The 12,337-nt window shown below is 43.6% G+C and overlaps 1 protein-coding gene across 2 annotated transcripts in view; it reads right to left on the bottom strand.

Moving 5' to 3' along the window:
- Nucleotides 1-12,337, bottom strand: part of NELL1 (neural EGFL like 1) — an 891,388-nt gene that overhangs the window by 808,079 nt on the left and 70,972 nt on the right. For both annotated transcript variants that reach the window (XM_058688463.1, XM_058688464.1), the window contains exon 3: nt 1,436-1,586. In XM_058688463.1, coding sequence (XP_058544446.1) covers nt 1,436-1,586 — 151 coding nt within the window. The remainder of the gene's footprint in view (nt 1-1,435; nt 1,587-12,337) is intronic.

Below are 12,337 nucleotides of genomic sequence, written 5' to 3'. Positions count from 1 at the left end.
AGCTTTTACACTCATCTGGTGCCTGAGTTTTTTTGTGGCCGCTGCTCAGGGGACACTACTTGATCACCTGGTTCTAAAACCCACAGGAAGTTTGCATTCCCAGGTCCCAGGGGACTTAAACAACGGGAAAGAGGTCTGGGCAGATGGAAATATGCTGCCAAGTCTTTCTGTAAAAGAGGCCCATTTGTTTGCCCAGGTGCTTTGGCCTGGGGGCAGGCTTCTGGATTGGCACACTTTAGACACCTATGGAGGAGGCCTTCAGAGAGTGGAGGCTGATGGACAGTCTTTGCCCTCTCCTTGGCTACAACTCACCGATCTCTCTCAGGAAGCTTCTATACTTGTCTTAGATTATCATTACTTTAAACTCCTAAAATAGGGGCGCCTGGGTGGCGCAGTCGGTTAAGCGTCCAACTTCAGCCAGGTCACGATCTCGCGGTCCGTGAGTTCGAGCCCCGCGTCAGGCTCTGGGCTGATGGCTCGGAGCCTGGAGCCTGTTTCCGATTCTGTGTCTCCCTCTCTCTCTGCCCCTACCCCGTTCATGCTCTGTCTCTCTCTGTCCCAAAAATAAATTAAAAACGTTGAAAAAAAAAAAATTAAACTCCTAAAATAGAATCCTCTTTCCTCAAACTTAAAACCCTTATATGGTTCCCACTATCTATAGAGACTTTAGTCCAAATTTTCAACATGGCCTCAAAGCTTTGAGATGATCTAGCTTCTACCTACCTCTATAGTACCACCCCTCACTGCCCACCCCAAACTCCTCAGCTTCCCCAACACACACAATGTGCCAACCACTGACCCCACCCCCTTTTTCCTTCCCAAAATCATAGCAACCAATTTCTGGAATGTTGTCTTCCCATCCCTTACTCCTTCTCCTTCAGCCTGTCCAATAGTCACCTTTATTTATACAACCACAATCCTTTCTGAAGGCTTCCTTAGCTTACCATGACCCTTCAGAATTGACCATTAATATCTTTATTCCTTAAACACATACTGCTACAATACTTCATGACATCTGTCCATCTTCCCTACTAGCTTATGTGATCCTTAGAATAGAAATTCTGGATTATTTGCCTTAGTATTCCTATGTCCAGCACAGTTCCTGCATAGAGTAAACACACAATAATACTCATTGAAGGTTCTTAAATATGACTTTCTTAAAGACTTCAAGAGGACATAGAATGTGGTTTCATAGGAGCAAAGACTACCAGAAGACAGAAGATAGGCAAGAAAGACACTCATGAGTGGTCTTTGGAGAGTTAACAAGAAAACCTCTTTGCCAAAGGTAAGTTCTTAGTGCAAAGAAAATCTACCAATGTGTTCAACAGCAACAAGGCCTCAGCTAGGGGCATGCTCTCAAGGATACAACGCCCAAATTCCAAGGCATGTTGTATAGTCCATCAATTGTAAATACATTTGCAAAAGTACAGCTTACCTGTGTTCTAGCTCTCGAATGGAGAGGATCACTCCTGAAGTCGATGGCTTTTGCTGTACAGTGGCCAAAAAGGTGAATTCGCTCTTATTCCGGAACAGCTGGATTAACTTCTCACTCACATGAGGGGCTGCATGGATCTCTCTTTCTGTTTCTAGGAGTCAGAAAGGAAAAACAGAAACAGACAGGGACCAAGAGAACAAGGAGAAGAAGGAAGGAATACAGAAGAAGAAGAGGGAAAAAGAGAAGAAGAGAAAAGATGCAGTTAAAAATGTCCACAGGATCCACATCCTATCTATCATCCTCCCCCGCCCCCACCGCAACCCCACCACTCACCAATACTTTGTTTTCAGGTACCATCCACCATTTCATACAGCAGCATTCATTCAATGCAAAACCCAGAAATGTCACCTCTGTCACTGTACCCCCTTGTCACTTGGACAAGTTCACAATTGGTCAGCCAGTGATTTTCTGACAAATTTTGACAGGACACTGGGCAATGTGGCCTGCTACAAACAGATGAAGTTGCTGTTAAAAACAAAAACAAAAACAAAAAACAAAAACAAAAACAAAAACAAAGGTGAGAGATAGGGGCGCCTAGGCCGCTCAGTAGATAAAGCGTCTGACTTCGGCTCAGGTCATGATCTCACAGTTCATGGGTTCGAGCCCCACATCAGGCTTTGTGCTGACAGTTCAGAGCCTGGAGTCTGCTTCAGATTCTCTCTCTCTCTCTCTCTCTCTCTCTCTCTCTCTGCCCCTCCCCCACTCATACTCACTTACTCTTCCTTGCTCGCTCTTTCTCTCCAAATAAATATTAAAAATTAAAAAAAAAAAAGTGAGAGATAAATAAATGGATCCTAAATTCACAGAAGCCTGTGTTTAGGATCCAAATGCCACTCAGCAGCTTCCAATTTCACTTTTCCCAGGGGACTCCATTTCTTTTGCTCCACAATTTGTAGAGGGAAACCTGCCCTTGTTTTGTACCCAGCAGAGATTTACAAGTGTTAATAATGCCAGACATCTCCATTTTTGCTTGAAGAATACAAGGCATGTTCATGATCCATAAGCGTGCCTGGAACTTCTCTGTAAACATGGAGTGGATGACCCTGCTCATGAAATATTGAAGTTGAGGTCAATTCAGCAGGCTTAGAGGTATGGGAATCCAGCTAATACTGCTCCTGGCCAGGAATTCTACAAATTCTGCATGATAAGACAATTCATCATTTCATACTCAGACTCTCCCTTATCACGATAAACTAGGCACTCTCATTATTTTACACTATACTTCCTCAAATCAGAAACTGGCCACCAACAGAACAGAATTAGAGCAAACTATTCAGAGACAACAAAGGGATACCAAAGACATGTTTGGTGGCCTTTACTCATGCCCTGAACACATCCTCTTTGGGGGAACTCCTTGGTTACTTCTCCAAGAGTCTGAAAAAGAAAGATCTTCAAAAGCTGTGTTGCCCAAGCTACATCACAAACTATATGGACCTTGAAGACCCTCATCCTAAAAGCAGGGCTTCTGGGGTGCCTGGATGGCTCAGTCAGTTGGGCATCTGGCTCCTCATTTCAGCTCAGGTCACGATCCCAGAGTTGTGGGATGAAGCCCCACATTGGGGGAGCTTGCTCAGCATGAAGCCCTTTTAAGATTCTCTCTCTCTGCCTCTGCCCCCTCCTTCTTTATAGCGCAAGCTCTATTATAATGTTAAAAAATAAAATAAAATAAAACGAGTGGCTTCCAACAGAAAAAAAATCCTCAAGTACCTGACCTTGGGCCTCAGTCTCCTCATCTACAAAATGGGGGAGATGGTGAACTAGGTCATTTCTCAGGGTCTCTCCATCCTGGTGTAATTCTACAAGTTGCTGTTTGAAGTTTGCAGCAAAGAACAGCATCATCTTCAAGCTGTAGAAGTCAGCTTTGCAAGGTGAGAAGCATGGTTGGTCCTTCAGAGTGGGGGCACCTAACCCAGGCATAGCACCCAAGATAAAACCCACCTGGACATTTGCTTTTCTACCCAAAGAAAGTCCTTCACTACTGTGCTGTCAAGTGGCAAGCTTTCAACTTTTGTCAAGGGTAGAGATAAGAGCCACTTAGGGAATGCTTCTATACCTTCTCCAAAATCCCAGCCGAAGACTTGAAAACATAATATTCGCGATCTATTAAAACATATGAACTCATCACTTTGTAAACTAGAGATCATTAGCAAATGTTTGTTAACGTTTTTATTACTGCTGGGTAAAAATCCTAATAAATTCCACCTAGAATTTAGTGCAGGAAGAAAAAAAACACATCTGAGATTAACTTACATCTTCCTTTTTCCCTTTTTGCTATTTCCTTCTTTATTCATCTATAAGGAATTAGCTGGTTGGCAGTGTTGGCCCAGAGAGCTCATTAGAGGATTCTAAAGCTTGAGTCCAGTGCAAAGTGAGCAACGTTCAAGCAGCATGATATTCATAACACTTTCCCCCAGCAGGCCTATCAGTGGCGAGTGTCCTCACCCGTCACTCCATTCTCTCAGACATCATCCCAGCACCAATGGCCAATGACACTGCAGTGTGTCTATGTGCCATCCCAACCTCTCCCTTAAGCTACAGATACATCTTCAATATCCTTCATATCTCCACATGAAGGTCTAATAAGCATTTCAGAATTTATATACCTATGACAGAGCTCTTATTATTCGCCACCGCCACCAACCCTCTATTTTCTCTTGGAGTTCCCAGTCTCAGCAAATGGGACCTCTCAGTTCAAGCCACAAAGACCAGAACTTGTCCCAGAGTCTTCCCTTTCTTCCACCCTTCAGATCCTACTCAAGAGCAAATCGTGAGGGCTCCCATGTCTGTAATCCGTCCACCTTCACCCAATTCCGCTCTGAAACTCTTACCCAAGCTGCCACCCTCTCTTAGTGGGGCACCTCCAACAGCTTCCTAACTGGTCTCCCTGCTTGTATTGCCTTCTCTTCTCCATTCTACACAGCAGCCCAAAGGCTCATCCTAAAGCTTAGATCAGCATCCTTTCAGGCTCTTGCTAAAAACCCTTCCATGGCTTCCCAGTCCTCCCAGGATAAAAATCCAGGCTTTTTAGCATGGCCTGCAAGGTCGCACACCAATTGACTCTTGCCAAACTCCCCCACCCAATTCCATACTCTTCTTTCATACCCAAGCCCACTCCTGCCTCAGGGTCTTTGTGCTACTCTTCCCTTTTCCCCACAGAGCTCTTCCCCCCACCCTTCCCATGCCTGGCTCCTTTAGCTCATACTGCAATTTCAACCTCCTGGTCACTCCCTCCAAAGCAGGTTCTCCTTTGATATCGAACACACCTCTCTGGTTATTTTCTCCACACCACTTAATTATTATGTGAATTAAGAAAAACAAGTGGGATCCATTTTTCCTTTCTATTACTCATGATCTTTTTTACCATATTTTCTTTCCCCTCTAGACTAGAAGCTCCACAAGGACAGGCACAGTCTTTCATTCGTTGTTGTATCCACAGTTCTCAGTGCCTGGCATGAAACAGGCATCCAATACAGACTTACTGGATTTATTTTCTATTTTATCTTTATCATTTCTATTATTATGTCAAGTAACCACAAATATTACAGTCAGAAACCAATAAGATACCCTTTGGAAAAGGAGAAGATAAATGGACACTTATCAAGTGTCAGTGGCTATCAAAGAAAATCATTTTCGGTGCCAATTCAACCCCTCCCATTTATAGGACACCCCATCTAACGGTCTAATCCAACTCAACCACATTGCTGCTCACCCAACCCTCCTACAGAACTGAGCATTTCCTCTGCCAGCTTCTCACTTCTTTTTGTAAATGACTGGCACACTGAAACAGAGATACCCCGTTAGCACTCATCAGAGTGAAATGTAAAAAAAAATCATCTATTTTCAAACATTGAGACTTTATGTGCATTCTCATTTTCAGAAAAGCTCTCTCAAGTAAATGCTTACCATAATTCAGCTGCTAAAAGAACACCAGGACGTAATCTCACTTATTACAACATATAAGAACACTAAACCAGTTTTCAAGAGACTAAAGACTACCAAGTTTTATAGATAACTAGCTATGTGACCTTGGATAAGGCACTTTATCCCTCTGAGTCTCACACTCCCTATCTGAAAACTGAGATGACTAGAGATCAGGGAGTTCAAGTTCTTCCCAGGCCTCAACATTCCATTTCTATTCATGGAAATGAATAGTCACCTGGCAAAAGAGGGTACTGAAGGTGTTTTCTACACATGAAACAACTAGATTCTACAATTTCTCTCCTCTGCTGATTTTCCAAATGAACATAAATGTAAAGTTGTCAATTACTGGAACCAGTGATAGGTCACCTGCTTCACAGCAAATGGGTTTTTCCCCCCTAGGTTTAAAAAAGCAACCAATGAAAGCCAATTAAGGAGAATCTATACTGAATATTGTACTGGCATATGCAACCACTATAATGTGCTTGCTATATTATTTAAGAATATTCAATTCTGGGGCGCCTGGGTGGCTCAGTCGGTTGAGTGTCTGACTTCGGCTCAGGTCATGATCTCACGGTCTGTGAGTTCGAGCCCCGCGTTGGGCTCTGTGCTGACAGCTCAGAGCCCGGAGCCTGTTTCAGATTCTGTGTCTCCCTCTCTCTCTGACCCTCCCCCGTTCATGCTCTGTCTCTCTCTCTCTCTCAAAAATGAATAAAACGTTAAAAAATTAAAAAAAAAAGAATATTCAATTCTTCTAGAGAGAACAAGAAAAACAAGTGGGATGAATAAAGCTCGTAGAGAGTGTTAAATATAGACAGCAAGTTAGATACCTGTGAAACGTGTTAATCGTCGATCAAATGAATGAAACATAGGTGTGTTGAACATAGATAAAAAGGATTGACTAAGCATGTTACCTATAAATAGAATGGGGTGGGAGAACCAAGTCATAACGTACATATCACACCACCTTCAGGATGACAGCTATGTCAACCTTAAATCGGATAGCCATCTGTGACACTCATCCCATTCCCATTCTGGCCCCACTTGTACTCTGCCTGAAAAAATGTTAATCAAACCCATCACTCTCACCAGATTAACTGGTAACTAAAGCTGGGACCAGAAGTACTTGCCCTCTCCAAGACAGGATACACGTTAGCATCTGGCACCTCCCACTTACTGAAATTCACCTCCCACCACCACCACCACCCTTTATATAACCTCTATTCCTGTCCATGTAACCGCTGAATCAGCAAAGAAGCTGATGGGGCAAAGACTGAATACATGAACAATGCTAGACCCAGGAATCTGGTGGGGTGGCCCGTCTTTCACCCAGCCTGTACCCTATACTCCTACTCCATTTCTTTCCCCTGCTTCCTCCTGGACATTTTGACTTTACTTAATAAGCTGCATGATTCAAGCATCTGAATTTGGTTGGTGAGGCGGTTTTGTGACCTCTAGGGAGCATACTTGGACTCTACCATTGCATCAGGGTAATCTCCCATACAAACCACCACTTATAGTGAACATTTTACACTTAAAAAAAAAAAAATGTCATTCCGAACATCCAGAAATTTTACACAATCTAGTTAAGAAGTGCTACATCAGCAGCAAGGGTTAAGTGCTTTTTTCTTTCCTAGGATGAAATGGCTCTACCTAGTCATTTTTACAGGCTAAAAATGCTAATGTGATGATTAAGCATCAGTTAAAAAAAGAAGTACTGGGTGAAGGGAGGAGGTCAAAGAAATTATGGTATTCACACACTCTTGTCTGCCTGATACAGAAGCAACTTCATTTCCCTTTTGCTTGATGACAGGGTGAGGATTGTGAGCCAGTATAAATATGGCTCCTGCCTTTGAGGATAGCCGCAGAAGCAAGGTTGTCACCTGCGGACAACAGGTAGAGCAGGGCAATGCACAACGGAAGGAGGGGACCAGCAGAATCTGGGAAGGGCATGGTGGAAGATAGATCTTTGAGCCAGAGTCCAAAAAGATGACTAAGTATTTACAAGGCAGGAGAAAGAGGGTACTCATTGCAGGATTGCTATGCAGAAGTGAACACCCATGTGTTTTCCATTATCCTGGCATTTTTCTTTCTCTGCAAGTATCTCTCTCACTGAAAGTCCAGTAGCACAGCAGCTACTCAGCCTAATATCGGAGGAAACTCTCCACTGGTCAGCTAGTGGTGGGGGGGGGGGGTGAGGAGCAAGAACAGCAGCAGCCAGAAACATGACAGAACAAACACCCAGGCAGCCCACCTCAGCCTTGATGGATGGAAGATGTAGGTGACATCTTAGTAATGACAACATGTTTATACAGAGAACCTCACAATATGGCAGAATCCAGACAGAGATGCACCAAGTCCTTCTAGCCTGTGTCCCAGGTAAGCTCACGGTAAGATTGGCCCCAAAAAGGTAAAGCAACACTTACCAACTCGAAATGGCAGATGGCTTTTCATTTCTGAGCACAGAGAAAGTTGGCCAATTCATAACTGCCAACTGTCCATGGGGCAATTTGTGTGATTGGGGGCGGGGGACAGATGTTCCACAGTTAGGTTCTGCAGCCCTTCTTTAACAAAGTCTGAGGTGACTCACCCAAGCGGCTTTAAAGAAACTGAAATCACCAGCAGAAAGTAGTGGGGACGCTAGGAGACTCCCGGTTAATGTGTAAGGGATTTCTACCTCCACTGGCAAATTCACAATGACATCCCATTAAACCTCCATTAGCTCCAGAAGCCAGAATGATAAGTAAACATGTGTACAGCTCATTGTGGTACCAAGTGCTGGGCTGACTGCTTTGCACATATCACTTACAGTAGCCTTAGGAGTAGCCATTGTTACGTTTCCTCCTTTATACACGAGGAAACTAAAGCTTACAGAATTTAATTTTCTAAAAGACACTGGGCTAGGAAGCCATGGGGAGATTCCAACCCGGCAGTCTCATTTCTCAAGCTACACTTATCACTCTGCTACATCTACTATTCACCGAGGTGCATGATCTCTATGCTTGATTTTCGCAGAAAAGGGACAAAGCATCATCATATACCCGATGGCTGACACTTTGTAGTCACTTGGGAAATATTTATGAGCAATCTGTTTGCACAATCCCCAAACTAAGTATCAATATCCCCCCACCCATTTTTATAGGTGAAGAAATTGAGGCAAACAAGTTTGAAACCTTTACAAAGCAAGTCAATGGGGAGAAAAATGGAGTCTTGCCCCAGCAGAGTCCTCCAAGAAACACCATGGCATTCGCCTGACACCCTTACCTACTTTTTCTTCCTCCTCTTTCCCTACCCCGACCCCTCCTCACTCTTCCACTCCAGCCACACAAGCTTACTTTCTCTTCTTCCCAGGGCCATGCTCCTCCACACTTAGCACATTCTCATTCTCCTTCTCCATTCTCTCTTCTTTTGTTTACCAGCTTAATTGCTAGTCCTTCAGGCCAGCTTTCTCTAACCACCTCAAGCCAGCTCAGGTTCCTATATTAGGTGTTCCTCATATTTATCAGAGCCATCAAGGTTTTGTGTGTGTAATCATTTATGGTGTATCATCATTTCATTAACAGCCTTCATGCCTACCAGACTATAAATCCCACGAGGAATGGTTTATCAATAAATACCCCACACTCTGTACAGTGCCCGGCACATGGTAGAGCTTCAAATGTTTGTTGCCTTAATAATCTATCTTGAATCTCAAGTCTGGAACACAGTGTAACAAAGGAGGCTCACCAAAGACACTCAACTGTAACCCCAACCTGTTGAGAAAGAGCACATGAAAAAACGAGCTGCCTAAAGAATAATAAAGCTAGCTGAGCATCCCCAACTCTATTGGGGGACTCACCCTAAGGAATCCTGTGACATGTTTTTCATAATTACTGTGTGGCTCCATTGAAAGAGATTCTGGTGCCTCCATAATTTTACTTATCAGATAGGCATGGTAAGGCAGCTAAAGCTCTTCTTATAAACATTTAATTTTTTTTTAACGTTTATTTTATTTTTGAGACAGAGAGAGACAGAGCATGAATGGGGGAGGGGCAGAGAGAGAGGGAGACACAGAATCGGCAGCAGGCTCCAGGCTCTGAGCCATCAGCCCAGAGCCCGACGCGGGGCTCGAACTCACGGACCGTGAGACCGTGACCTGAGCTGAAGTCGGACACTTAACCGGCTGAGCCACCCAGGCGCCCCAACATTTAAAAATACCAGTAAGAACAATCAAGGAATCCACTTGTCACAAGAAATTAGCATACCAAGATCACTCCTTCTCTTTAGGCTTCCTCCCCACACGGGCACTGCAACCTACCAGTGATCAAGCCTCCTCCCTGGTCTACCTCCCTCCACCCTCCGTCTCAGTGGGACACCTCAGAATATAGAGAGAGAAAGCATGAATGCCAGATTTATCTGAATCCCAGGTCAGGAAAACAAAAGACTGAAGAAAAGATGTCAATATGATTGAGACTATATTATAAAAGGTTTGGACTTCATTTATTGGACATATAAGTCATGGGGATGAAACATACAGCATGGTGACTACAATACTGTAGTGTATATTTCAAAGTAGCTAAGGATAGATTTTAAAAGTTCTCATCAAAAGAAAAAAATTGTACGGGCATTTGGGTGGCTCAGTAAGTTCAGCGTCCAACTCTTGGTTTGGGCTCAGGTCATGATCCCACAGTTCATGAATTCAAGCCCTGCATCAGGCTCTGCACTGACAGTGCAGAGGGATTCTTGCTCTCTCCCTCTCTCTGTCACTCCCTTACTTGCACTTTCTCCAAAAAATAAATTGAAAAAGAAAAAGAAAAAAATTTTCACTGTGGTGATGGTTAACTTATTATCTAATTATTTTGCAATATATACAGATATTAAATCATTATGTGGTACACCTGAAACTGGTAGGTTATCAATTACATCTCAATTTCCCTGGAAGGGAAATAAGACTGCACTGTATGCCAAAGCTATCTAGCAGTAAGGAGTAGTTTAGACTACATTCATCCGATGGAAAATTATGTAGAGAACAAGGATATCAAAAGTATTAGAACATAGGAAATACCTAAGTGATAATGTCAAATGTGTACAAACATATAGCATATCAAGTACACATTAAGGTCGGAGTAACACATGGCAGAAAGACAGGAATGGCCATCCATCAGGAGGTCAACAATCAGGAGCTAACATGAAATTTCTCCTTTCCACATATCTCAATTTTTCAAATCAGAAAATTATCATTAAAAAGGTATGCTAAAGTGGTCAAGCACATCATGGAAACAGAGGAGAAATAAGAGCATCCTACAAAAGAAAATAAGCACCAATCACCTTGCTTTTAATCACATAATTGTGTCCTTTAAGTCAGTGAGCACATCAGACTCTCTCCAGTCAATCTTAACCGGGTCTGGCTTCCTATGGAATACCACATCCCTCCTTAATAGAGACCTGTCAGCTCCCAGTATATCCAGCTGGGGCACTTCAGCAGGGAGATGCTGCCCATGACAGCTCAAGATGAGGTAGATTTTGGCAGTAATTGAGAGCACAACCTCTTCAGGTATCATTTTAAGCCACAGTATCAAGAGTCTGATAAACCCAAGGGCATGCCCACCATAGTGCCTGAAGTCACATGCACAAAAGGTCATCAGGTGCAGGCAAAAACATTGTTCCCAGAGCATCCCCAGGATGCTCTCCCAGTTCTTATAAAAGCCATGAGGGTAGTCTTTGTCCCTGCCCCCTATGATCTATCCATTCATTCACTTTTTCATTAGCTCATCTACTACCTTTAAAACTTTGAGCACTCCTCTAAACCAAGTACTATGAACACATAACTAAGACCTCTTCCAGTCACAAGGGGTGAAGAGTCCAGGATTAAAGACACAAACATACATGAAGGGGAATGGTTTAGTTCAGAGCCATAAGTGGGCATGCTCAAGAAGCATCACAAGGCTGATGCTCCTCCTCAAAGACTTGACCTTCCCATTAAGGGGCAGTACAGGATAGTCGTTAAGGGTTCAGGCTCTGGAGCCCGACTGTTTGGTTCAGATGCCAGCTTTGCCACTTAGCAGAGAGGACCTTGGCCAAATTAACCTGTGCCTCAAGGTTCTTCATCTGTAAAATGGGAATAAAACTGCATCTACCCCATGGGGAAAGTGTGAAGATTCAACCAGTACACATTAAGCTCTTGAAATAGTACATGTCACATAGGACACACATGACAATTTTTAGTTTATGTGGAACACAGCTGAGGCAGGCCTTGGGTCCTGGAGGGTTGGAATAGAACCTGTACCAGCAACTGCCACACCATGAGACACTTCTTGCTGCAGCTGTCATGGCTGTGGCCTGTTAGGAGGGCAACAGGCAGGTGAGCAAGGGTTGCCAGCCACAGTTGGAGGCAGTTAATAGCCATTCTCTCTTTTCTTAAATTAAAAACTGGTCATAGTCTATGGGGCTCCCAGCTCCTTCAATCTAGGTCTAGCCAGCCAACATCCAGAACATTTTTGAGTTCTTATGGTGTGCTAGATGTCAACCTGAATACTTGAAACTACCTGATTTAGTCCTCACAGCAGCCTAGTGATGTCAATACTACTACTTCCATTTTATGAGGCACAAAGAGTTAAGAAGCTTCCTGCTAAATAGAATGGCTGGAATTCAAACTCCAGTCGAGGGCCAACTGCAATGCATCCCTGAATCTCTGTGCCATCTACGGGTCTCTGCCCTGCTGATGTTTGAATGCCAGCTCCACAGCGTAGCCTCTGCCAGAGCTGGATTAACCCCACTTCCTTCCTTCTTTCATCCTGGAGTTGCCTCATCTAAGACCCAGTGGTAATACCACCCACCTTGCACAGTTCAGGAAAAATACACAGACATGCCCAGTACCTAGCATGTGCTTTTTAAGTACTTCCCTCTCCATGCCTCTCTTTAGGACATTTCTGAGATTTACAAAGG

Source organism: Neofelis nebulosa, chromosome 10 (genome assembly GCF_028018385.1).
Source record: "Neofelis nebulosa isolate mNeoNeb1 chromosome 10, mNeoNeb1.pri, whole genome shotgun sequence".
NCBI classification, from domain to species: Eukaryota; Metazoa; Chordata; class Mammalia; order Carnivora; family Felidae; genus Neofelis; species Neofelis nebulosa.
The sequence above is the reverse complement of the archived record's forward strand: the minus strand, read 5'-3'. Positions and strand labels throughout refer to the sequence as shown.